Here is a 27,143-nt window from a genome sequence, read left to right on the forward strand (position 1 = left end):
CGGTCCCCAAAGATGGCTGCCGGACCAAAGTAGGTCTGGCTTGGCTTCCCTGCGGTCTGTGAGGAGGGAGCGCCTCGTTTCACTGCCTCACCCCAGCCCAGCGAAAGACCCCCCCCCCAGAAGCCTTCCTGGAGGGGCGAGTGGGGCTTCTCTTCAGCCCGACTCTCCTAGACAAGGCCCTTTCCACTTGCGCTTGAGGCAGCTGGAGCCCGCAGACACCCCCTCGCCCCCATTGGTTGCTAAGCTGATACCCTTTGGGTTTCCCTGCTCACATTCCGTAGTGCAGGAAGATAATGCCCCCCGCCCCTTTTCTCCATCCGCTCAGCTTCATTTCATAATTTGGTGAAGTTTCAATTACAGCACAATTTTCAGTGATATTGTTCAACTCTTACAATTTTAGCAAGAATGAGAATGGTGGAGTCCTCGGCAGTGTCTGAACTTGGTTGAGTGCGGGGTTTGCTTCTTGCTTAGTCGCTTGCCCAGGGTGTGGTTTTCTCCTGGGTAGTTGCTTGGTTAGGGTATTGTTTTCTGTGTGATGGTCTGGTATTAATCCCTGCTTATCTGGGTGTCAGTTGCTGGAGAGGACGTGCTCTAGTATTTTTGTTTGGGTTTTTTGATTGTGAATGGTATGGTTTATCTTTACGTGTCTATTCAATTCCTCAGCATTCTTTGCCATTTGGCCTGGTTTGAGATGCTCACAGTTTCCCAGTTGAAACTCTGGTTGTGAGGCTGAGGAGTTTTTGTTGTGTCCTTTGACTGCTGGTTGGTCTTCATGGATGCGCACTGCAAGTCTTCTGGCCGTCTGCCCTACATAGTGGCTGTTACAGTCCTGGTGCTTTTATGTCTGCCCTCCAGACAAATCAGCCATTTCCTAGCCGGGACATAAAAAACCTACCAACGAAGCTCAGAGACCACCAAGGATTCCACAGTTCAGATATTCTCTTCCATTTGAACAATTAGAATGGATTGCTGTGTCACAGGAAAAGTGGCCTGTATGTTTTATAAATAATCAATATTTTAATTACAATCTCTTTTTTGTAAAATAAATAAATAAATTTGTGAACATTGGGGAGCAGAAAATGAAGGTTGGAGATGAAAGTGCTCAGGAAGATATGGGTTATTGCCGTGATGATAAGCAACCCCAGAGATGTGACTGCTTCAACCCTCCCCCCCCCCCCCGCTGCCTCCCCATTGACAGATCCACCCCCAGAAACAAAGGATTCCCCCTGAGCAGCCCCTCCCCTGATGGAGCCCAGGATCTCAGCAAGGAGCAATGGGAGATCTCAGCCTTTCTTCTTCTAGAGATATTTTTTTAAAAAAAATGGGGGGTGGGGGAGGGATATCTTTTAAAATTCAAGATTCTGGAACTGGGGAAAGGAGCTAAAGTGATATTGCTCCTAAAGCTCGGATTCAAATCTGGGATCTTTGAGACTCTGGAAGAATCCAGGAGGAGCGAAGTTACTGCCTTTTGGACAGAGGAATCTGCTATTAGGCCTTTGATGTAAATCAGAGCCTCCTGCTTGTAGTCAGGGGTAGGCCACCTTGTCTCTTTTATGACTCGTGGACTTCAACTCCCAGAATTCCTGAGCCAGCCATGCTGAGGGGAAAGGGAGAGGTTTCCAAGCTGAGCCATGGCTGGCCCAGGAATTCTGGGAGTTGAAGTCCACCAGTTATAAAAGAGCCAAGGTTGCCTACCCCTGGCCTAGCCCTAGACTGCTTTATGACTGGTGGACTTCAACTCCCAGAATTCCTGAGCCAGCCACGCTGAGGGGAAAGGGAGAGGTTTCCAAGCTGAGCCATGCTGGCTCAGGAATTCTGGGAGTTGAAGTCCACGAGTCATGAAAGAGCCAAGGTTGCCTACCCCTGGGCCTATACTATTCCTACTGTTTATGTTCTCTGTAGCTGTCCAGGAATGCCTCATGGGCACACTTTTAACAAACGCATTTTAAATTTTTAACTATTTTGTGCCACCTTGAGTATTACGCCATATATAATGTATTGCCCAGCCTCTGAAATTTCTTCTCCCAGTTGTTCCTCTCTCTCTTTCTTGGCAGAGTATTTAAGAAGACTTGTTCCAATGAGAAGGTAAGATCCTGGTTTGCTGTAAACACACCATGAGGAGGCTAACTCCTGGCTAATTGGCATCCTGTGGCAGTTGTCAGGGTCTTAATAAGAATAGAATAGAATCTGGAAGGGACCTTGGAGGTCTTCTAGTCCAGCCCCCTGATCAAGCTTTGGATGGGACAGTTCAGTTGGGTTGATTCTAACACATCCAGGTGGTTGCAGGAATTGGCCCTGAGATGGGCAATTTCTCTAAATGCAATACAGGTGGTCCTCGACTTACAAAAGTTCATTTAATGACTGTTCAAAATTACAATGGATTAAAAAAAACTTATGACCGTTTTCCACACTTATGACTGTTGTCACATGTTTAAAATTTGGATGCTTGGCAATTGGTTCAAATTTATGACGGTTGCCGTGTCCCGGGGTCACGTGATACACTTTTGCGACCGTCTGTCAAGCAAAATCAATAGGGAATCCAGATTCACTTGACAGCTGTGGCAAGATATGTCGTAAAATAGGGCAAGCTCAGTTAAGAAATATTTCATGTCCCAACATAAATTTTTGGGTCCCCTTGCAGTGGTAACTTGAGGACTACCTGTAACTCAAAAGAAAGGTTGTGCCCCATTTTCTGGATTAGAGCAGCCAGCCAAGAAAAGCCCAGGCCGATCTTTGTCCAAGCCATTAATCTTCTCAGCTAGAGATCTTTTTTCAAAAGGGATTCGGCTTAGAGGGCCCCCCCCCCAAGCAGCTTAAATTGCACCAGGTCCCTAAATAGGTGTCACAGGAGGTTCCTGCCTTCTTCCCTGGGCCTTTCCCCCCCTTTCATTGGGGGAAAGATGGGTGGGGGCCAAACCCTGCTTTTATTTCAGCTCCTGCTGTTAAGTTTCAAATTACCTAAATAGGTTTGTCAAAACTTGGTCATTTTCGTGTCATGAATCTTTGCAGACTTTTTCCAAAGTTCTACAATTATCCGGTTATCTTAATCTCTTCTGCTGAAAATTAGTTCTCCCGGTCCTCCTCTATTGCTATTCTAATTTTTCTCAATTATTCTTGAAATAGGATGCTCAGAAACGGTATGGTTGGGCTAATGCAGAATAAGTGCTCCCTTTGGTGTGGAAACTATATTTCTTATGATACCATTTGCTGATTCATATATCAAGCATATTATCAATCCCTTATCCCGTATAGTACCAGCTATATACTACATAGTGTACAGTATCAACCTTGTTAACTCTCAAGACTCTTTTTTCTGCTATGTATTCAAAATGGGCTGTGATTAACGTACATATGTATATGTAATGGGTGTGTGTATGTATGCATACATACATATACATACATACACACATATCTATATATACACACACACTGTGTGTGTGTATAGTGTGTGTGTGTGTGTGTGCGCGCATGCGCATGTATGGTTATTTTCTTTTGAGAGGGGGGTATCAGACTTTCATTTTTTAATGTGTGCCAGTGTGTTCACAGAAAACAAGTGGCAATAATCTTATTGTCTTATCACATAGTGCACTGTGTATTTCATTTATTTTTTCCTAAAATAAATCAATAAAAGGCCAAATGTTTCATTTGTGTCTTAAACTGTATTCTGTACTTTGCAGCCCATTCTCTAATCTTTCCAACATCATTTTGAATTTATTTTCCACATCATTTTGCATTATCTGCAAATTAGAACCACTCGATGTTTCAGGCCAAACCGATGGGGGACCGTCAGGGAGGGATTTTTCAGTTCCGAGTAGTATGATGTGGAAGAGCCAACCTTTGTCATGATGCCATTGGCCAAGATTATTGAGTGAAAGATCTCTGTAAGCAAAGGTGGAGAACCAGCTCTCTCTCTCTCTCTGTCTCCTGCCTATCCAGTTATCCATCTACCTGGGAAAGCGAGACTTTGTGGATCACGTGGAATCTGTGGAACCTGTCGGTATGTGATTTGCTTTAAATCCTGTTAGTGCTGATTTCATTCTACAGATCCTGCACCCTTTTGGAAGATGGTGACATAGAGGGCCAAGCAGGTTCTGTAACAAGATAATCTGAACTTGTACAGCTACTTAATGCAGTTGTGTTAGTCTAGGGCAGGGGTGCGAGACGATATTCCAGGGGGTGCGGAAACTTGGGTTTTCAGAATTATAGTGTCTATGCATAGTTCATTGCCTTGATTTTGAACTTTTGTAAGGGGTGCGAGAATATATCAGAAGCCTTCTAGGGGCACGGGGGTATAGAAAAGGTTGGAAGCCGCTGCTCTAGGCAACCAAAAGTTAGAAGAATCTGCTAATCCCTTTTCTGATTTACCCTTTTTATTAAAAGACGTATGCTTTCAGGAGCTCACTTCATCAGACGCAAGGCGTGACTAGGCCCGATTTAGGATTTAAATTGGTATAAGATGGGGGAGGAAGAGAAAGGAAGATGGAGCATTTTTAGCTATTCAGTTAAGACAATGTGTCAACGTTGCAACATACTGAACTGAAGCCATTTTTCATTTTGTTGCCTTTGCCACAGTTTAGTTTAGAGATTTTAGATGAATGTTAAGTTTCTCAGTTAGCCATAACAATACTTCTGGATGAGAATCAAGGTCAGTCCTGATAAGGGTTTTGGCGGGCTGAAAAGCTGGGAGGAAGGCCCCGTTTTGAAATAATTGGTGAATCTGATTTATGACAGCAATTTTGGGGTGGGAATTGCAGCTTGTCACTTTGTATCCTGAGGGAGGGGTTTTCAGCCTTGGGTTCACCTGTCTTAAGTGCTGATACTTTGTTTCCTAAATAAAATGTTCTTTAAGGAAGAAATCTTTGCCTTGAAGTTCTTTTAAATGGTTTCATCTATCGGAACCACGACACAATGTTCTCTCAAGGTTGGCAATTTTAAGCAGTGTGGACTTCAACTCCCAGAATTCCCCAACCAGTACAGATTGAATGTGGTTGGTCAGCCAGTTTAAAAATCCATCTGATGTTGATGCTGTCTACCCTGCATTTTTTCTGTCTTATCAAGAAGCAGGTTGTGATCTACTTCAGCAAATGCCTAATTGAAGTCTAACTAAACTATGTCCACAGCATTTCACTAATTTAATCACTTTGTCAAAGAATGCAATAATAGTTTTGCTTGTTTCTAGCAAATCTGTTGCTTGATTATCTTTTCCAGGATCTTGCAAAGTACTGATGTCTGACTGGTTGGTCTGTAGTTTCCTGGGTCCATTTTTCTTCTTTTTTGAAGATGGAACCAAATCAGCTTTTTTTCCTGTCCTCCGGTAGTTTCCCGGAGGAACAGATTTGGTTCCAGAAATCCACAGATTTAGTGGTTCTACAGTCATGTCTGCCAGCTCCTTCACAACCCCGGGGTGAAATCCATCTGGTCCTGGTGTTCTCAATTCATCTAGAGTAGATAAGTGTCCTCTTACCATTTTCTTGCCTATTTTGACTGGTATTCATATTCTGTCTTCTACAGAACTTTTGACAGGTTGGTCTGTTTTTTTCCTTTTGCGTAAAGACAAATGCAAAGAATGAATTGAATAATTCTGCTTTCTCCCTGTTACTTTCTCCCTTCTCGCATCAGTGAACCCATCACTTCCTTGACATTTTTCTTGTTTTTGCATAATAAAGTGGTTTTTTTTTAAAGGCATTTGTTGCAAGCCTTACTTCATTCTGAGTCTTAGCTTTCCCGACTTTGTCCTAGCAGGTTTGGGCTATTTGCTGATATTCTGTTTTAGTCATGTGTTCCTCTTTCCATTTTTTATACCTTTCTTTTTTGTCTCTGAGGTTATCAGGTTATCTTTACACTTCTTGATTCATCCTTGGACTGCATTGGCTTTTTTGGCAGCTGCAGCAGACTGCTGGATCATACTTTTTTAAAAAAGGGGGGTGGTTTTCCACCAGGACACTTGGATGCCTGTCACAGTTACTGCTGTGATTTAATTTGACTTTGTTCAATTTCCTGTGCCTGCCTTATGTTGAATTCCAATGTGATACGGTCACTTTCCCCCAAAGTCCCCACAACTTCAACCCCTTCTATCATTTCATCTGTTAGTAAGAATTAAGTTCAGTGTAGCTAATTCTCTAGTTCCCGCCTCTGTCTTTTGGATGACAAAGTTGTCTGCTAGGTTCATCAGGAACCTATTTGATCTCCCACTTGGTGCAGAGTGTGTCTCCCAGTTGATGCCAAGGTAGCTAAAGTCCCCTATTATTATTGTAATATACCTTTTGCTCACTTTAGTTGACCGATTAGCAAAAGGTTCGTCTGTTTCCTCTGCTTGATTGGGTAGTTTGTAGTATATGCCTGTGGCAATGTTGTTCCTTTCTCCTTTTATGTGAACCCAAATGTATTCAAGGCTTAGTTTTTGGAATTTTTGTAGAGAATTTCTTACACATAATGTGACTCCAGCAGTTCCTCTTTTATTAGGTCTATTTCATTTGAACAATCTAAACCCTTCTAAGCAGTATGTTCCGAATACGGGTTTCGCCCCACCAATTTCCCTAATGACAACAGTGTTATAACTGCCATCACGTAGTAGGACTTCAAGTTCAGGCTGTTTATTACTCATGCTTTGAGTGTTAGTGTATAGGTACTCAATTCTTTTTGGCTGTCCCTGCATTTGCTTCCTGTGTCTCCTATTTTATATCTGAGTTCCCCTTCTTTTACACTACAGCTAGTCCTCGAATTATGACCACAATTGAGCCCAAAATTTCTATTGCTAAGCAAGACAGTTGTTAAGTGAGTTTTGATCTTTTTTTGCCACAGTTGTTAAATGAATCACTGGAGTTGTTAACCATGGTTTAAAGCGAACCTGGCTTCTCTACTGATTTTGCTCGTTAGAAGGTTTCAAAAAGGGGGTGACGTGACCCTGGGACTCTGCAGCCATCATAAACAGGAGCCAGTTGCCAAGCATCAGAATTTTGATTGTGTGATCGCGGAGATGCTATAAGTGTGGAAAATGGTTGTTAAGTCATTTTTTTCCAGTGCCGTTGTAATTTCATATAGTCGCCAAGTCAAGGCCTCCCTATACTTGACTGGTGGTCTTGAGGTTTACGCTTGGGATTAGGTCCTAAAGATTGGCCTCCTTCCCCTTTCAGGTTTGGTTTAAAGCCTTTCAGGTTAGCTGATCCAGTTGTTTTCAGAAAGCATTCTTCTTGGTTTCCCTTCCAGATGCTCTTAATAGAGGTCATTTAGACCAGATGTCTCCAATCCTTCTGGATATGGCAGCGGTGGAGTGGGGTTGGGTATGGCTTCGCATGTGTGCGCTCACCACTTTTAAAAAAATCAGCATTTCATGCTCACGCACACAAGCTTTTCTGCCCACCACTTCCGCCGCCAGGTTCCAAAGGGGCCCATGGCTCACCAGTGGGCGTTGGATCGGGGGTTGAGGACCCCTGATTTAGACTGTGGTCTGGGTTCTCTCCGTGGCATCCGCCTTTAAGTGTTTTATTTTAAAAGGTCTCTGTTCCCTCATTGGATGTTTACCTTCTGTTGGAAGTACAGATGAAAACATTGCCTGTACTGCCATTTCTTTGGCTTTCATTCCTAGCTGTTTGTAATCTCTTGTTATTGTTTTCAGGCTCTTTGTGGTGTTATTGATCCCCACATGAAAGAGGGGAAAGGAATGATCATCTGTGGGGTTAATTATTTTAGTAACTCTTAGTTGTATCTTTGATTTTTGCTCCTTGATGAATTGTCCACTCTACAAATTCCATTCCTTTGACTGGTGAATCTCCTAGCACCAAGAGACGCCTTTGTTTTTTGAGGCGCAGGGGAACTGAGTCTACTTTTCTTCCTGTCACTGGTACAGCTGATGATGTCCCTTCTCCAGATGCCTGCACTTTATTCCAGGGGGAAGGAAATGAAACTAATCTCTTTGGTCCAGGGAAGCTGGCTGGACTAGATTAGATTGCTTAATTTTTCCCCCTTCTGTGATGGACATGTCTCCATCAGTCTATGTCTAAGGGTTCTTCTTTTTTCTTTTGGTAGTTAGTTGTTCCTTATGTGCTCAGTTCAATTCCAGTCTTCTTCCTTTAGACCAGGGGTAGGTAGGCAACCTTGGCTCTTTTATGACTTTTATGTGCTGGCTCAGGAATTCTGGGAGTTGAAGTCCACGAGTCATAAAAGAGCCAAGGTTGCCCACCCCTGCTTTAGACGGCGTTTCTCAATTTGTTGCTTGAATCTCGGAGTCTCAGCTAAACCTACCTCTAGATGTGGTCCTAGATAGCTAGTAATATTCTTCCACAAGATATAATAAAAACGTAAAAAATAAAGGAAGTTTGTTATTTATATACATTGATTACCGGTATATATTTTATATGTAGCCCAAGACAATTCCTCTTCACTCAGTGCAGCTCAGGCAAGTCAAAAAGTTGGACGCCCATGGCCTAAACCTTTAACGTTCTTGATTTTTTTAATCTATACCAGTAAATGCATCCCTGATAGACAGCACCATACCACCTTCTCTATTGTTTTTTTCTCTCTCTACTCCCATCAATCCCGACTTGTTCCTTTTTGCCTTTTTGCCTTATGATGCCTGCTCATCTTGCTTGATCCCATACGCTGTGCATTCATATGGAGTCATTTAAGATCATAGATCAGAGTCTCTGTCTTCAGCCTCTCTTTTCCTCTCAGCCTCTATTTCCATTCTGTCTTTGTTGAACTCGTACTTTGCAAAACCCAGGGCTTTGCTGCTGCGTTCAATCCATTCCTTGCTATAACAACCATCTTAGCACTCCTTCCCCCTTGACTCCAACTTGAAGCCCCCCTAACCAGGCCACAGTGCTCTCAAGATATACTTTTGCCCTCCTTGGTGAGGTTAACAGAGTGGAATTCATCACACACCCCCACCTAAAGTTTGTAATCCAACACCTGTTGCTTGCAACCAGAACGGCACTTGTGTTGTCTTCCCTTTTTTCGTGTTGGATTTCTGGTTTCAACAGGCGGAATAGATGACAAGACCACCTGGCCTCCAGGGACCCTCACCTTCCCCTGCAGAGCCATGAAACTGGCTGTGGGGTTTTATTGCGATGCCTGGAGAGAAGCCTTCTGCACCATTCTTCATCTTTTTTTGTTCTGTTTTTTAAACTGGGTTCTGTTATATTTTTATTTCCAGATGGAGTTGTTTTGCTGGACCCGGAAACCGTGAATGACAGGAAAGGTACTTTTCTTGTTTTTTTTCTCTCTCTCTCTCTCTCTGCCCTCTTCAGAAACCTACTTTATTTATTTAGCAAATGTATAAGGCCAGCCATCTCACTGGACATGACTCTGGTCAGCATACAGCGAACAATTCAAGCAGCAAACATAATAAAATACCTAATCAGCAAGATTGCAAGAGGATAACAGCCATCCAAGTACCATCTAGACGTCTCTCAGCTCCCGGTGGGATCCTCATGGTTGCTAACAGGGATGTGGCTAACCTCATCTCAGCGGGAATGATAATCCGAAGGGTGGGAGCCACCTCTGAAGAGGCACTTCGTCTAGCTTCCAGCAGATGGCAGTTAGCAAACGGGACTCACACCCTTCCTGCTGGATGGGCATATGGAATTGGGGAGAAGCGGTCCCTCAAATTGCCTGGTCCCAGGCTAGAGGCCAAAGCCTGGAAGTAGACTGAAAGCCAATGAAGCTCGTGGAACAGAAGTATAAGGTGTCCTAAGGCAGGGGCCCTCAACCTTGGCAACTTGAAGACTTGTGGACTTCAACTCCCAGAATTCCTTGCTGAGGAATTCTGGGAGTTGAAGTCCACAAGTTGCCAAGGTTGAGGACCCCTGACCCCAGGGCACACGGAATTGTCCATGCAGCTGCACTCAGCACCAATCGAAACTTCCAGTTACTTTTCAAGGGCAGCCCCATGTAGAGCACATTACAGGAATCCACGCTGAAGGTGATCAGGGCACGAAGGACTGTAAGTGGAGCCTCATGGTCCAGGAAAGAGCATAACTCGCCCACAGTGTGAAGCCGTACGAGCCACAACTGTCGCCTGTTCCTCAAGCAGGAGTTGTGAGTCCACAAGGACCTCCAGATTGTGTACCAGGTTTGTCTGTGTAATGGAATGTATGGATGACCTTGGGGGATGAGGGGAAGAGAGGCTGCCTAGGAAGCAATCGGAGAAGAGAAGCAGGAGCCCCCAGTCACTTAATGGTCAGGGAAAGAAGGAAGGATCTGCCCCAAGGGATCAGAGGCTTAAAATCAGGTGTGGGGAGTTGCAAGATGATGTTAACGTAGCCCTATAATAAAGTAGAATTAGCTCATGTAGTTGAGTTCTTGTCTGGTTTACCAGTCTGAGGGAGTTCCACCACATCCAATACAAAAGATATTTGGTGTTTGCTACCAAAACCAGCAAAGATCTAGAAAGCTCCAAAACCAAGAATCCATTTTCAATTGAAGCCTCTTTCTCATCGAGAGCCCCCCCCCCCATCAAATCCCCAGGCTCCAGGACCAGACATAAACAGCATTGCCTAGTTCTCGAAAGGCAGATATATACTGTATAACTGAATATCATCAGCATAGTGATGATACTTTACCACATGGCAGTGAACAATCCCCCCAAGTGTCTTCATGTAGATGTTAAATTTGTGATCCGTTGTCTTCTGGGGGTCCCAATCTTCCAAACATGACAGGTTATGAAAAAAAAAATCCCTACTTTTTGATTTTTTACTATGTATATAGCATTCCTGGTCTACAAAATGAAATTAACTTACTACCTTAATTAGGAACCTTTTTATTCTGAACTAAGGGGAATTGTGTTTTTCCCCCCTTCATCTCTTCACCTAAACTGCTTACGAGCACTCTTGTATTTTGTATTCTTCTCTGCTCTTTTTTGTGTCCTTCATCCTCTGACGGTCCAGTCTACGTGACTCTCACATGTGCATTCCGGTATGGTCGAGATGACCTGGATGTCATCGGGTTGACCTTCCGGAAGGATCTCTATCTCCTCACAACTCAGCTGTACCCACCATTGCCGGACCAGGTTCCGAAGACCCTCACACCCTTACAGGACAAGTTGATCAAGAAGTTGGGAGAGCATGCTTACCCTTTCACCTTTGAGGTATCCGGTGATTTGTCTGGCTTCCCTTCCCCCTTTCTTCCCACAGCCACGGCTGCTGCGTGTGTGGGCTGCCCAACGGCTGTGGGTGGCATCGGAAACCTCTGAGATGTGGCTGTGGACTACCCCATCAACTCAAATTCTTCCTATGTAAAGCAAAAGATGGAGGTTGCAACTGTTTTTTGCATTCTGCTGCATGGAAAAAAGTCAGAAGTCACTATTTTTTCTTCCTTCTTCAGCTCTTTCTACACTTCTCTTCTTTCTAACTTTTTAGGAGTTCAGGAGCTTTTAAGAGCTAGTTTTTAGGGGCCCTGGTGGCACAAGTGATTAGAATGCAGTGTTGCAGGCTGACTCTGCACACAGCCAGCCGTTCAATCCTGACCGGCTCAAGATTGACTTCCATCCCTCCAAGCCTGGTAAAATGAGGAGCCAGACTGTTGGGGGGGGGCAATGTGATGACGCTATAAACCGCTTAGAGATGGCTGTAAAGCACTATGAAGCGGTATACAAGTCTAAGTGTTATTGCTATTGCTGTTTTTCAATTTTTATATCTATTTGTATTTGACCTTTAATTTAAAATTTGGAAAACTCTTAAAGGTTTTAAAAGATTTTGAAATGCCTCTCACATTCCTTTACTCCCCTTACCCCCCCTCCCCCTCCCCCAACCGCTCAGGGACCTTGCTGAAGATGTGGTACTTCCTAGTCTTTTAGGAAGGGAGAGGTTTTGGCTCTGTGTGTCCTCATTCCTGGAACTCTCTTCTGGAGGGTTACTGCATTTTGTTTTTTTGTTCCCACAGATGGCGACCAACCTGCCCTGTTCAATCACGCTGCAGCCGGGACCAGATGACGCTGGGAAGGTGGGTGGCAGCTTCATGTCTGGATGTTACTCTTCTCCCCCGTAGGGTGGGCCACCAAGCCGAGTGCCAGCCTAGGGACTCCCAGGGCCCCCCTCAGTCTTGGGAGCCCCGAGGCTTCGGTTTCCCAGGGTGACTCACTCCCCAGCCGTAGCCCCAGGCCCATCCTTCCAGCCCAGCCAGTTTCCCTGGGAGCTGCCTACCTACTTGCCTGCTGCCTTGCCTGGATCCTTAGCTCTGCTTCCAGCTCGCCCCACTTGTCTCGTTTTTGTAAAGGTTACTCAGATGATCAGTTCTTCTCTATCTTTCTCCGTATCTGTCTCCTTGGCCTTTCTTGCACGAACTGCAGTGTCTCTGGAGCAACCACTGCTAAGTACAAAAGGGATGAAGCAGCAGCAGAGAAAGTGGCGCCGCTCTCAGGACCCCACCGCTGGTTCTGGGTAGCAAATAGGAACCTGATCTTTTCTCTAAGTGTATTTTATCTGTGGCTGCATAGAATCGTAGAGGGCTTGTCTTGGAAGGAACTGGCCCTCTAGTCCACTGCCTTTCTAATGCAAGAATGTCTATCAGGTGCTTTTTCCAGAAACAACTGGACTTTGTTTTTTTTCTAATACCTTTTGCTTCTCATCCAAGAAGCTTCTTCTGAGAACTGAAGAAGCTTCTTGGATGAGAAGCGAAAGGTCTTCAAGGAAAAACAAACTCCGGTCCCTTTTTGTAAAAACACCTTTGGAACAACCATGGCCTGGATGACTGAGACTCTCCATAGATGTCATGCAAGAATCCCCCCCCCTGGTGATTAGTCCATCGGTCACTGCTTCTCATCTTCCTGTGGCCCATTTTACACCATGTCAGTTGCAACCTAGAGTAAATGCTCCGTAACATGGGGGAATTTTGGGGGGCTAAAATTCCTCTTTTAGTTTTTTTTCTCATCGATAATTGTAAATAAAGGCACAATTTGCCTCCAGTCAACTTGTAACTTCTCCTCTTTGTCTCTCCCCTAGCCCTGTGGTGTGGACTTTGAGGTGAAAGCATTTTGTGCTCAAGACGTGGAAGAGAAAATTCCTAAGAAGTAAGGCCAGCGTATTTTAATATTTATTGAGCTTAAAGTACAGTTATTTTGCTTTTCAACTGAAAGTAAATCCCCACCATTCATTTCTTTCTAAAGTAAACATTTTTATAGGATGTAAGAAGATAGAAGTGACAGGGCCCTTGAGAAGTTTGGGGGAGCCCTTGGCAGGGGTCCCCCAACACCCTAAGTCCTTCTTCTCTCGACTTCCTTCTTTCTCATTATTCTTTACCCTCAGCTGTATTAAATCTTCAGAGGGGAGGAAATAGCCTTTTTATTTCTGCTTCTTATATTTTACGGTTCTTATATTTTAAGTTTCATATTTAGTATGAAACTTGACTGAAAACTGTCACCTCTTCCATCATCTTAATGTCCATCAAAAGCTCAGTCTGACCCTTCAAGTGAAGAACCTTCCAGAATTGCAAAAAGTTCAGCAAAAAGGCACCGGGGCTCCCCAGACACCACTAGGAGGAAATGGCAGGAAAGTGACGGGCAGCAGGGAGAAAGCAGAACTGCTTAATTTTTTCTTTGCATCTGTCTTCATGCAAAAGGAAAAAAACAGTGAAACCTGTCAAAAGCAGCACAGTGTGGGAGAGAATAGGAATGTAGGTCAAAGTAGGTAAGAAATTGATCTGCTCTGGATAAGTTCAGATCTTCGGATGAGTTTAAATCTCCGGGATTAGATGTACCAAAGAGCTGGCAGAACCACAGAACAAAATCTTTCAGGGCTCCTGGAGCACTGGGGAACTGCCAGAGGACTGGAAAAGAGCTGATGTGATTTCAGTCTTCAAAAAAGGGGCAAAAAAAGCAGATCTAGGAAATTACAGACCAATCAGCCTGACATCAATACCTGGGAAGATCCTAGAAAAGATAATCAAATAGTAGATTTGTGAACATCTAGAAATGAACAAGGTGAAGAATGGAATGGAATAGAATAGAATTAGAATAGAATAGAATAGAATAGAATAGAATAGAATAGAATAGAATAGAATAGAATAGAATAGAATAGAATAGAATAGAATTAGAATTAGAATTATTGGAATAGAATAGAATAGAATAGAATAGAATAGAATAGAATAGAATAGCATAAGAGAATTAGAATTAGAATTATTGGAATAGAATAGAATAGAATAGAATTAGAATAGAATAGAATAGAATAGAATAGAATAGAATTAGAATTATTGGAATAGAATAGAATAGAATAGAATAGAATAGAATAGAATAGAATAGAATAGAATAGAATAGAATAGAATAGAATAAGAATAGAATAGAATAGCATAAGAGAATTAGAATTAGAATTATTGGAATAGAATAGAATAGAATAGAATAGAATAGAATAGAATAGAATAGAATAGAATAGAATAGAATAAGATAGAATTAGAATTAGAATTATTGGAATGGAATGGAATAGAACAGAATATAGAACAGAGCAGAGCAGAGCAGAGCTGGAAGGGACCCTTCTAGTCCTGCTCAAGCAGCAGACCCTATGCCATTTCAGACATGTGGCTGTTCAGACAAGTGGCTGTTTACACAGTTTTGTTAACAGGTCATGCTGAACAAACTTTATTACCTTCTTTGATAAAATGACTAAATTAGTGGACAAGGAAATGTCGTGGATAGAATTATACTTGGATCTCAGTAAGGCATTTGACAAAGTGGACCATAGTCTACTTCTTGGCAAGATAGAATGGTGTGGGATACACAATACTGCCACCAACCTCCCTCAGTGTGTAGGCCTTAGTGGGACTGTGTGGAGGGAAGCCAGGTTTTATCCTGCACCCATAAGATAAGAGGCACTCTTTAAATTTGCGAAAGACTAAAAGCTGGGGGGAATTGCTACCATTTTGGAAGAGAGACTCAAGATTCAGGAGGATTCAGAACCCTTTCTAACAAAATGCAGTTCAGTGGTGAGAAAACTAAGGTCTAACACTTAGGCAAGAAAAAGACAAAGGCACAAGTATAGAATAGGCGGCACTCTGGCTCAACAGTAGTAACTGTGAGAGGGATCTGTGTGTCCTGGTGGACAACCGTTTAGGTATGAGCCAACAGTGCGCTGCAGTTGTCAAAAAGCCAGTGCAGTCCTAGGCTGCATCAACAGAGGCCCCAGGAAGAGCGCAGAGGAGAGCAATAAAGACGATCAGGGGTCTGGAGGCTCAATTGTATGACGAATGGCTATGGCAACTAGGTATGTTTAGCCTAATGAAGAGAAGGCTTATGAGCGACGTGATAGTGGTCTTCCAATACTTGAGGGGCATTGATTGATTCTCCATAGGACCTGAAGGCAGGACAAGAAGCAGTGGGTGGAAGCTCCCCAGAGGGAGATCCAACTTAGAAATAAAGGGGAATTTCCTGCCAATGAGAATGATTAATCGATGCAAGAGGTTGCCTCCTGGAGTTGTGGGTGCTCCATTGCTGGAGGCTTTCAAGAAAAGATTGGACAGCCATTTGTCGGGTGGTATAAGGACTCCTGCTTTGGGTGGGGCATTGAAATAGAATCATTCAAGCACAGGACTGGAAGGGACCTTAGAGGTCTTCTAGTCCAGCTTATGTGAGAAGGTATCTTGAAGCTTCTTCTGAGACATAAAAATCAAAGTGAGAGAAAAATTGTGCCCTGATTTGCCAGGGTATGGTATTTTGCATGAATTTTTATGGGCTGTACGGTCTTCTATAAGGTGTCTCCATTTTTACTACCAACATTTTATTGAAAATGTCATAGTTCCTTTTCGCTGGAAGGAGAGCCCTCTTGTTGTGATTCAGTGTCAGCCTGTGGTTTTGGCAGCTGAGTCGGACAATTCTGAAGAGGAGGAGGAGGAGGGGTTTGGAGAGCCTTTGGTGTCAGAGGAAGGTTCTGATGCACCGCAGAACTCTCAGCCAGGCCCCTCCCATCTTGTTCCTCCTCAGACCCAGCTGTGTGAGCCTGAAAGATTGGAAGAAGATGATCCACAGCTGGCTCTGTTCAGGGACGCTAGGAGTAGGAGGCAATTTAGCAGAACTGAGCAAAGGAAAGCAATGAGGCAACTCGGGAGAAGGCAATGAGAAGCCACGCCTTGAGACTGCTGTTTAAAAGGGGAATGTGTGGGAGGTGCTGGTTGCTGAAGGCAACCGTTTGAAGAGCTTCTGATAAAAGTCTTGGTCTGTATTTGTTTAACTTTGGTTTGAACTGTTTCGTTTAGTTTTTGCAAATAAATTTGGTTGGATTAATTCCAGCCTATTGAATATAAAAAGGGGTTGTCCCTGACATTCCAACAGGACCGGTCGTAGGCTGGAACAGAACACCTCTGGAGTAAAAGTAAATATGCCCTCCGCTCCTTCTCTTCCTGGAGTAGAGCTGCTCCTGCCACTGCATCTGAGGCGTCTGTTTGCACCACGGAGGAGTGGGAGGGATCAGGGTGGCAGAGGACGGGTTAGGGTCAGGGTCAAGCCCAAAGACAACAGAGTGAAATCAACTGAGTCCACTCCTTTGTTTGCTTACACCTGATGGACGGAATCTGGCCAAACTAGAACTCGCTACCTTACTCGATCTATCCTCAGAGGGGTGTGGCTACCGGAACCTCTTCCCTCTCCCTCCTCCGGTTTGGGACTGTGCAGTCTCGTAATGTGGGCATCGCTTTGGTGGCATATGCCAGCTCTTCCCTGGGAAAACTCTGAGCTGGCCCTGCCCCGTCTCTCCAAGTGCGTATTCCATCAGAGGTTGAGAAGCAAAGAGCTGTTTTAACTCTCGAAATGCCATTTGCTTTTGAGTTGACCAGGAGAATCACCAACCGTTTCTGAGGAGCTGGGACAAGGTCAGCAAAACGGGATGAATTTCCTGTAGAAGTTAGCAAAGCTGAGAAATCTCATCTTTCACACTGTGTGCATGTGGAGATTTTGTGGCCCAAATGGTCCAATTGAGACAGGTCAAATGGACATTTTTCTAGTTTGGCAAGAGCTTTTGGTCCTGTAATTTTCGCAATAGATTTCTGACATGGGTGACACGCAAAGAGATTATTCAGAATGAATAATATTGGTTATTTGTTAGCCAGACTAGCAGATTTGAGATAAGTGGGAGAGGATGATGGTCTCTAATTGTCACTCTGTTCGGGTCTTTGTAGCCGTGAATGGCTTGCATGTGGGCTCTCTTCAGAGTGATTGTTGTTTGTCCTCTTTGTTTTTGAGGACGAAAAACATGGGTGCTGATGCTGGTCAGTTTGTAGGGCAAATGAATGCTTTTTGGACGTTGACATCCTGATACTCCTTGAGGATGGCTAACTAGTGGCTAGAGATGGGATGCCATCTCTTTGCTGGGTTTTGGGCTCCTGGCTTCAAGCTGATGTTGCAATCCCATACCTGCGTGTGTGTGTTTGTGTTATGGCCTCCTCTTTCTCCCCCAAAACATCTCCAAAGTCTCTGTGTTTTTCAGGCCTCATGCGCTTTCCACACCTGAAAGTACCCCTCGTTTCCTTCAGTTTTATTCCCCCCAAAGCTGGGGAGGGCCCATTTTGAGATGCTTTTGCGACCCCTCCTCCTTTGGAGACAAGTTTCATTGGTCTAAACTGTGTCTCTTCCTCCTGTCTCCAAAGGTCATTTCCACTTCACTCTCCAACTCCTGTCTGTGACTGCTTTCTCCTTATTCTCTACGCTGAAACATTTCTTCTCAGTGGGGTAAAAGGTGAAAGAGGAAGGCTACATGAAGTATTTCCAGCCCCTCTTTAGAGTCACCCCCCCCGGCAGGGAGGGAGGGAGAGAAAGAGAGAGAAAAACTTCAAGTTTCTGATTGTTCAACAGGCTCTAATGCTCTCTGCCCTTGTCCAGGTTGCCAGGGTTAACTCTGGCTGATTTTTCCCCTCTCTCAGCATTTGGGGGGGGGGGGGACAGGATTGCTCCCTCACAAATCTATCATAGTTCAAAAACCTGGCAAAGCTCTGAGAATAATTCCTAAGGTTTCCCTCTCCTGCCTCTCGCTGTGGCTCCGGCGTGCTCATCCCTCCTTTCCTTTCCTTCCAGGAATTCGGTGCGCCTGGTGATCCGGAAGGTGCAGTTTGCCCCCGCCCTCACGGGCCTAGCACCCAAAACCCAAATAAACAGGCAGTTCATGATGTCAGACAAGCCCCTGCACCTCGAGGCGTCTATGGATAAGGAGGTCAGTGTCGCTGTGGTCTCTTCTCAGCTGGACCCGGGTGTGGTGCTAGTCGCCTCTGTCCTGGCCCCCGTCTGCTTCTCTCCTTGGAGCTCTGACTGGTCATCCCAAGCAGAGGTGGGATTGTGGGAACTCTGGCTCCTGGCTCGTTGAAATTGCAGGTCCTTCCAGAGGATAGGCACTTTTCACAGACACTGCTTTGTCATCGACTTTTTTTCTGATTTTAACCATGTTTATTGTCTTCCTAAGGCTGAATTTCTTCTAATCGTAGATGGGTAGGTTTGCAGCGTAGCATCAAAAGATTAGAAGGGGAAAAAAGAAAGACGGCAGAGGTGTTTGCTGAGTGGTGCTTCTCTCCAGGATAACAGGATGCTTATTTTCTATCTGATTTTAGTAACATATTGTGATTTCAGATTTATTACCATGGGGACCCCATTGGAATTAATGTGGACATAAACAATACCACCAGCAAGATTGTAAAGAAAATTAAAATAACAGGTAAGGGAGAAATTAAACAAGCCACGGAAGCAGCCCATTCATGGTGGAATCAGCTGTTGCCTTATTGGGTCCTCCGCCCACCTTCTTCTTTTAACCTTTTGCATCACCCAGTAATATTTATCCAGGATTCTCTTCTGGGGGGAAAGTGACAAAACATCTTCCGATGCAACCTCTGTTCCTTTTGAGGGTGACCTCCTAGGCCAGGGGTAGGCAACCTCGGCTCTTTTATGACTCATGGACTTCAACTCCCAGAAATCCTATGCTGGCTCAGGAATTCTGTAAATTGAAGTCCATGGGTCATAAAAGAGCCGAGGTTGCCTACCCCGGGCCTAGTACAAGTACAAAAGAGTGACATTCAGAGGAGCTTTGTCACTTGTGTGTCCTTCTGATTAGGAGGGATGCCAGTGAGTGATGCAGAAGAAAACCCCAAAGACCTTGTGCATCATTGCTTATTTCCCTGCTCAGTTTATATCACAGACTGAATGTTGCATGTACCTGTATTCCCAAACACGCCTCTTCTATCATTCATGGCGCATGACAGCCCTAGCTCTAATCCCCAATCCCATCTTCACATTAGCGTGAACCATTTCATCACTTGAGCTCAGGCAGTTTATTGTACAGCAGTCAGAACACAGGAATGTGGTTTTGGAAGACGGGCGCTCCATCCCTGGAAGTTTTTAAGAAGAGATTGGACAGCCTTTTGTCCAGAATAGTATAGGGTCTCCTGCCTGAGGAGGGGGTTAGAGCAGATGATTTCCAAGGTCCCTTCCAAATCTTGTTATTCTGAAATATTAAACTATTAGGGACACAGCTCACCTGAATGGTTTGGTAAACTTGTAATATCTGCGTAAAATCCCCCACTCCCTGCAATCTCGGAGGACCACCCCTGTGCTCCTGTGTCTCCCTCTTTCTCTCCAGTCGAACAGCTGACCGACGTGGTTCTCTTTTCCCTGGATAACTACACGAAGACGGTCTGCTCAGAGGAGTTTGTGTAAGTGGCAGGTCTTTGGTGGTGGGAGTTGAGGAGAAGAGAGGGGGGTGGTCCATTCTCAGCAGAGGATTCTCTTGGGGTAAAGGCAGCAGTTGTAGGCACAGCGTCTCTGATTTTTCTTCTGTTTTGCCCCAAAACGTGTCACAGTACACGTGTTTTATTCCTGTTTGAAAATGAGAGCTTGGATTTTCAGACGTTTTTGAAAATGGAATCTTTATAGTTGCATGTCATACGGAGATCAGAAAGCCCTTGGCGAGGGAAAAGGTCACCCCCAAAGTGAAGCGGGGAATGCACTTTTTCCCTCTGAAAAATGGAGGAAATGGCTGTTTAAGCGATCTGGTTGGTTCAGAAGCAGAAGGAGATTATGAAATTGCTCGCTTTAGATGAATTTGGGATAATTCCAGTGAATTCAGGAAAGGAGGGAGCAGAAGTACCATGAAATTGTCTGCCTTGATGCCTCTGAGGGAGCCCGTCCCTCTTGCCTTTTCCAGCGCATATGCACACAGTGGAGCTGCTCCTTGGCGTGCACAAGGGGCCCACAGAATGGGGGTTGCAGGCCTCCCTTGATGAAAGTCTGTTTCTCTTCTGGGGAAAAATTATTTTCTCCATTGGTTCCAAGCTGGAGTTTTGACAATCATCAGCCGAACCCACCAGCTTCTCATTGACAGACCTTCCCTTCCCTTTCCTATAGGGAGAACGTGGGTGCAAATTCCACTTTCTCCAAAACATATGAGGTGACTCCCTTGTTGAGCAAGAATCGTGAGAAGTGTGGCTTGGCTCTGGATGGCAAACTCAAGCACGGGGACACCAACCTGGCTTCCACCACCATGTAAGAGGAAGCACTTCCCCCCCTCCCTCCCTCCCTCCCTCCCTCCCTCCCTCCCTCCCTCCCTCCCTCCCTTCCTCTTTCTTCTCTGTTTCTTCTTTTTCTTCCTTCCTCTTTCTTTCTTTCTTTCTTTCTTTCTTTCTTTCTTTCTTTCTTTCTTTCTTTCTTTCTTTCTTTCTTTCTTTCTTTCTTTCTTTCTTTCTTTCTCTCTCTCTCTCTCTCTCTCTCTCTCTCTCTCTCTCTCTCTCTCTCTCTCTCTCTCTCTCTCTTTTTTCTCTCTCTCTTTCTTTCTTGGCACAGGGTGCCCCATGGGATGGGGGGTAGTTTCACTTCTTGTCTCGCTGCTCTTGCTCTTCCAACGTCTCCCCTTCTTTCTTCTTAGTCTGCGGCCTGGGATGGACAAAGAGGTTCAGGGCATCCTGGTTTCCTACAAGGTGAAAGTCACGTTGGTGGTATCGAGAGGAGGGTGAGTCTTTTTTTTCTACAAGAACAGCATGAAAAAGCCCCCTTTGGATTCTGCCCCAATGCCTCTTTCTCCCTCTGTGCCCCCCCCGTTCCTTGGGGAACTCAGCCCCAGTTGGCAGGGAGGCTGCCCAGCCATTGCCGGGTGCCGGTGGTGGAGCTTCCATGGCTGAGAGCAGATCTGAGCTGCAGTCTGCCCAGAGCGCCAGTCCAGAGCCGGGGCCCACGGCTGGGCTTCGGTCGCCCTGCTCCCCACGTCTTCCTGCCTCATCGCTTGATTCTGTTTCATTCGTACGATCTGCTGGGTCAAGTTCAGGTGGTCCTTGACTTACAACCGTTCGAAGTTACAGCGGCACTGAAAAAATCGACTTAGGACCGTTCTTCACACTTATGACCGCTGCAGCCTCCCCAGGGTCACGTGATTCGCCTTCAGACGCGTGGCAGCTGACTCACATTTATGACCATTGCAGTGTCCCGGGGTCACGTGATCCCCTTTTGTGACCATCTGACCAGCAAAACCAAGGGGAAGCCAGCTTCACTTAACAGCCCTGTTACCAACTTAAGAACGGCAGTGATTCACTTAACAACTGTGGCAAGAAAAGTCGTTAAATGGGTTAAAATTCACTTAACTCGCTTGGCTGCAGAAATTTGGGCCTCAGTTGTGGCCGTAAGTCGAGGACTCCCTGTACAGGTCTGGGTGGCCTTTGGTTTTAAAGGGTATTACAATTGCTCTAGGGCTGCCAGCAGAGGGGCTCCACCCAGCCCAGCCCAGCCCACCTCCCCGAGTTGTTGTGGGGGGAAAAAAGAGAAGGAAGGAGTATTAGGGATGTTCCCCTCTTTGAGTTGTGTATAAGAATAATACAGGCATTAAACAAACAAACCAATAAAATATCTCCCCTGTCGTATGTGTGAAGTGATCTTTGTCTTTTCCTTATTGACCATTTCCTCTCCCCACAGCATCCTGGGAGATCTCACCTCAAGGTAAGGGCTGACTGATGGATTAAACTGAATAAACCGGTTCCCTCCCGATCGTTTTGAAAGGCGCCTGGCTTAAGCTTTAAGGGCCGTGCTCGGAGGGAGGCCCTCACGCCGCGGTACCTTTCAGTTGCGTTATTGGGGTGCCAGTAAGTTGCCTTTCAGGGTGGCCCCTGGATTAGAGGTCCCGCTTGCACAGAAGAGTGTGAACAATTTGGGCTGTGATTCCAAGATGTGCCGTTCCTGTCCTTCCTGTTAGCGGGAAACAGCGCCCATGGCATCGGTGCGGTTAAGGCTGGTGACCTGGTTTAGAGTTGGCTCTTATTAAAAGGCACGACGTGAAAGCCTTGGTTGCTCAGGATGGCTGGCAGAGTTTAGTCTCTGTGGGCCCATCTGCAACCACAACCAGGGCAAAATGGCAGCTTAGAATAAGAGGAACAAACGCACAGACTATAAGGAAGCCAAGAACGTGACAACCGTTGCGTCTGTGGAGACTGAGAGAAAGTGAAAGGCTCAAACAATATTAGAATGAAAGTGGTTTAATTTTGTGGCGTGGACGAGGAATACATCAATACAAAACTGTTACGGTCATTTGGGTTGCTTGGATGTGTGTGGAAGGAGGCACAGCAGAGCTTCACAACTGCCTGTCGGGGGTAGCAAGTTGGTGGCCCTTGGAGCTACGCGTGAGTCCACGGCCACCCCAGCGTGGGTGTGCTGTAATGCTTGGTACTCACTTGTCCAACTTACACGGAAGCCGATGGGTAAAGTGATCTGGCAGTTGGGCTTAGGGGTCACCACTATATTGAGGGCACCCGAATTTTTATCCTCAGTCCAGGCTGACTGAGAGATGCTGTGACAGTCTGAGCCAGTGTCTGGAGAGGTGATGGGATGTGGGAATGACCTTGGGGGGGGGACAGAGGGGAAGAAGTGCTGGGTAAGGAACCATCAGACAAGGGAGGCCGGAGCCCCGAATGGATCAATGGCCAGAAGAAGAAGCTTAGGAAGAATTTGCCCGAATTGATCAGGGGGTTAGTGGGACGTTTGAGCCTTCAGACTTGCCAGGTTCTGCTAACGTTTACAATAAAGTAGAATCGGCTCATCTAGTCCTGTTCCCTGCCTGGTTTGTCCAGGAGGGCTGACAGTGTCTAGATGGGTTAAAAAAAGAAGGCTCAGATTAAATATTTTGCAGGTTAACTTGCCCTTTGTCAATAAATACTGAGCTGTGACTTTGCCTGGGGTTGCGCTAACCCTGCAGGGAGCAGCTTCTGGACTCATCACTCCTGCTTCAAGAGCAGGTAGAAGCTGCCCCTGGGGGTCCTTTGCCCAGCTCTACCCCCCCCTCGGTTGGATGATGGCCATGTGCCATGTCTAGGCAGCCTGAGACATCTGAAGAAGGCCCGCCGAGCATCCCTTCTCATCCAGGTTACATTGGTGGTGCAGGAGGCTCCTCCCTCCCTCCTTTCTTTCTTTCTCTTTCTTTCTTTCTTTCTTTCTTTCTTTCTTTCTTTCTTTCTTTCTTTCTTTCTTTCTTTCTTTCTTTCTTTCTTTCTTTCTTTCTTTCTTTCTTTCTTTCTTTCTTTCTTTCTTTCTTTCTTCTTTCCCTATGATGGTACAGGGTGCCCATGGGATGGAAGGCAGCATCACTTCTTGTCGTCAGAACTGCAGAAGCCTTCTTTTCTCAACCTTCCTTCGGCCCCAGCTGATTGGGCAATGGGCCTTCCTCCAAGCATGTGTATTTCTGTTGTATATCTCATTTATTTATTTTATATGTATTATTGGGTTTCTTTTTATTCTGTTGCTTATGGCCCAAGGTCGTAAGATTGACCAGTTAACAAATACTTAAATACGTATGTAAAAACTTAAATGAATCTTGTATTTAAAAAAATTCTGTGCCTCCTTTGGGCAATTCGATGTGGTTTCTTTTCCAGTGACGTCTCGGTTGAGATGCCGGTTATCCTGATGCATCCTAAGCCCCCCGAAAGTAAGTATTGCCCGGACAACACCCTGCCTCGCTGTCTCAAGACGTGGCGGCTTTGAGAAAAGGCCAGACTGTGGGAAACGCTCCAGTTCCCAAAACTGGAACCAGCCACACGGCCCCCGTTCAGTGCTGGGCGGAGTCCAGGGGCCGCTGATGGAGGGGAGGGGGAACGAGAGGGTCCCGCCTGCCCCGAGGGCCCAAAGCAGGCAGCAAATGTCTGCCTTTGGGGAGGTTTCACGCTGCTCTTAGAGGGGGACACGGCAGCAGGGCTGCTTACAGAGGTGTCCTTTCCCATTCGTAAAACCATGAAAAAGCCTGAAGAACGGACTGGGAAACAGTGGCCGCCCGCTTCCTTCCAGTAGGGGGGGGAATGAAGGAGACCCGAAGTGACCCCCTCGGCCTGGCCTTGTGGGGATCGGCTTCTGCCAGTAACAAGCAGGCCCTGTCAGAAAGTCCGGTTCATGCGTCCTTCAAACTCTCTGATCCATTGGATCCAAAAGATCCCTATAGATTACTTACTGGCTCTCCCTTTTCCACATCTCTGTTAAAAACACATCTAGATGTTCAGCCTTTTAAATACACAGCAAATTTTACAGGGAAAAAAACCCCAGTATTTTGGGTAGTGAACAAAAAAATATATCAAACCCCACTTTCAAGTCTTTGCCATCTTTTCAAAAGGGCAGGGAAGGGGCTCCCGAAGCCGACCTGGGGGATCGGAAGAGACCCCCGGCCAACCCCAGCCGAGGGGGTTGCAGCAGCCAGGAGGCCAACGGGAAGGAGCAGCAGGCAGCGTCCTTCAGTTAGCAGCAACGGCTTCTCCTCCTCTCGCCCCCAGCTGCCCCCCCCCGGGTCTCTCTCCTTTGTGGGAAGAATATCGGAGTCCCAAGTCAGTTGATGGCTGGATTCCTCTCCTCATGATTTAAATGCCTTTTTCATTTTAGAAAATCCGGGGAGTTGAAGTCTACCTGTCTGAAAGTTGCCAAGATTGAGAAGCCCTGGTCCTCAACCCAAGCCTGGCCTTCCAACCCCTGGACCCTGACCCTGTGCCAAGGCGTGGCCCCCTCTCAACCCACTCTTCCCCCAGCAGATTCTGATCATTTTGGTGCAGTGAGGGGGGGGGGGGACCTGGCAATATATTTAAATGACACCATTGATGCTCCAGAATGGAATGGTTCTGACCACCAGCACCCAAAGCTAAACAATACCTGTCCATCAACCAACCCTCCAACAAACAAAAAAACAAAACACACACACACACACACACACCCCAATAACAAGAGAGTGCATCTAAGCCCCTGAGCCCAATGCTGGCGAAGCACCAGACCTTCCAGGCCTTGCAAAAAGCTAAATTCCCTGAATAATCTCCTTTTTCTTTCCCCGGCCCCACCGACAAGGACCGTTTTGGGAGGGGCAAATGAAATCCCATCATTTGGAGGGCTGCACCAGGCTGAAGGTTGACGAGACCTTGGAGAGGGACGAGTTGGGTTTCCAGTATCTGTAACCTGCAGGCCCCCATCGGCCCCCTGGATGCCCCAGCTGTCCAGTGTTTCAAAAAGAGGCCTGGGAAGTTGGAGCTGCCTGCTTGATGTCTGTGTGTCTGTGCTTGTGTCTCTCTCTGTGTGTGTTGCACATGGCCAGCTAATAGACACAGGTGGGCAGGCAGTTTTTCTTGGATAACGTGGTCATGATGAATGTGACTAAATGGTGTGTGCATTTCTCTTTCATCCTCTGCCTCTTCCTGATTGACAGTAATATCCAGGTAAGAAAAGAGGGCTCCACACTAGAACTGGCAGCATGTCGTTATGGATAATTCGCTCTCCAAAATAAATTTAGCTCTGACAAAAACTGACTGTTGTTAAGGAGTGGTGATTCTTCTGACTACCACAAAAATATAATTTTAGGCAATTTTACCGAACTTCAACTTCCATGAAAAATTAATTAATTAATTGGAAAGCTTATGATATTCTTGTGTTTCATTGCGGAAGGAAAATGTGATCATCTCATTGTACATTTTTATTATCTAGTTTTTAGACCAGAGTTTCTCAACCCAGGCAACTTGAAGATGGGTGAGCTAGAATTTCCCAGAATTCCCCATTGCTGACTGGTGGTTTCTGGAAGTTGAAGTCCAGGCATCTTCAAGTTGCTAAGGTTGAAAATCTCTGCTTTACGCCGGTGTTTCTCCACCCCGGCAACTTCCAGACAGGAGAATATTGTAAGCTTTCCAGTGGAGAAAGACTGCTTTAGACAAACCCATTCCCCGAAATCGTATTTATGTAGTCTTGCATTTTGAATGAGTATCTGAAATTGCTGAATTTTGAAGCGGTCTCCATAGCGCTTTCCTCTCCCATCTCCTGGGGTGGTCCCATATCTCCTTCTGCCTGCCTTGTTATGTTCAGCCCCACTCCCACCCCCCACCCCCGCTCCTCTGAGAGAACAAACTTCCATGGTGGAGCCCCCCACCCAGACCAACGAAGCAGGAAGGACGGGAGGGTGCCCCAAAGCCCCGAGATAGGGGCCTTTCAGCCCCACCTCCTTCCTGCCTCCTCCATTCTCGGTATTTGCTTTGGGGCTGGCCCTCTGGGCTGAGCCAAGGGCGCATGGAATGGTGGAAAGTACGACTCACTCCGGTCCTGGGAAAAGTTTAGGGGGGAATAAAGACTAGAATGCAAGATCAGAGACTGATTCTACCATATCTTGGGCTCTCACTTTGATATATTTTCCATCGATTTTCAGTGATGACATTATGGTTGAAGACTTTGCCCGCCAGAAACTCGGAGGAGAAGGGGAAAGTGAGGACGAGCAGGAGGAAGGAGGAGGAAAAAGCTAACGCTCAACTCTCCTCAGCAGGGGATGATACTCCAAGCCGAGATCATTTAGGGCATTTTCAAGATCATTTCTGCGCATTTACCTTAGTATCTCAGTGTCGTATTTGTAATGTGATAATTTCTTGTAAGCTTATTTTTTCCCTCTGTCCTTAATGCTTTTTGCAAAAGATTCCCGGTACGGTGAAGCTTTTCTCCCCAAGCGTGCAAACGAAGGGAACGCCATCCGTGCCCCAAGATGGCTCTTCCAACTCTTCATTTTGCCTGGTTTCTTTTTCCCAAGCCCGGCCTTCCAACCGCTGGACCCTTCCTGATCCAATGTGCACCTCCCCCCTCAATCGACTCCTTCCCCAGCGGATTCTGATCGTTTTAGTACAATGGGAGCGGACCTGAAGACCCTTTCCTAAGAATTATTGCCATTATTGGAAAAAGCTGACTATCCAGATACCCTGTGATCGTGTGAATAAATGTTATT

General features: G+C 45.8%; 1 protein-coding gene across 3 annotated transcripts; it reads left to right on the forward strand.

Moving 5' to 3' along the window:
• Positions 1-27,143, forward strand: ARR3 (arrestin 3). 3 transcript variants are annotated; one of them, XM_081336336.1, is made up of 16 exons: positions 1-29; positions 2,055-2,085; positions 3,937-3,997; positions 9,152-9,196; positions 10,884-11,083; positions 11,878-11,937; positions 12,936-13,003; positions 17,984-18,119; positions 18,530-18,614; positions 19,533-19,605; positions 20,297-20,434; positions 20,814-20,897; positions 21,851-21,874; positions 23,797-23,849; positions 24,525-25,605; positions 26,580-26,686. In XM_081336336.1, exons 1-15 carry the CDS (start codon positions 13-15, stop codon positions 24,767-24,769), a joined length of 1,320 nt encoding a protein of 439 aa, XP_081192462.1. In that variant the 5' UTR covers positions 1-12; the 3' UTR covers positions 24,770-25,605; positions 26,580-26,686. The 3 variants fall into 3 exon arrangements, with proteins under 3 accessions (XP_081192462.1, XP_081192461.1, XP_081192463.1); XM_081336335.1 differs by lacking the exon at positions 24,525-25,605 and having other exon boundaries at positions 26,580-27,143; XM_081336337.1 differs by lacking the exons at positions 20,297-20,434; positions 24,525-25,605 and having other exon boundaries at positions 26,580-27,143.

Source organism: Vipera berus (assembly GCF_964194415.1).
Source record: "Vipera berus genome assembly, chromosome: 11".
NCBI lineage: Eukaryota > Metazoa > Chordata > Lepidosauria > Squamata > Viperidae > Vipera > Vipera berus.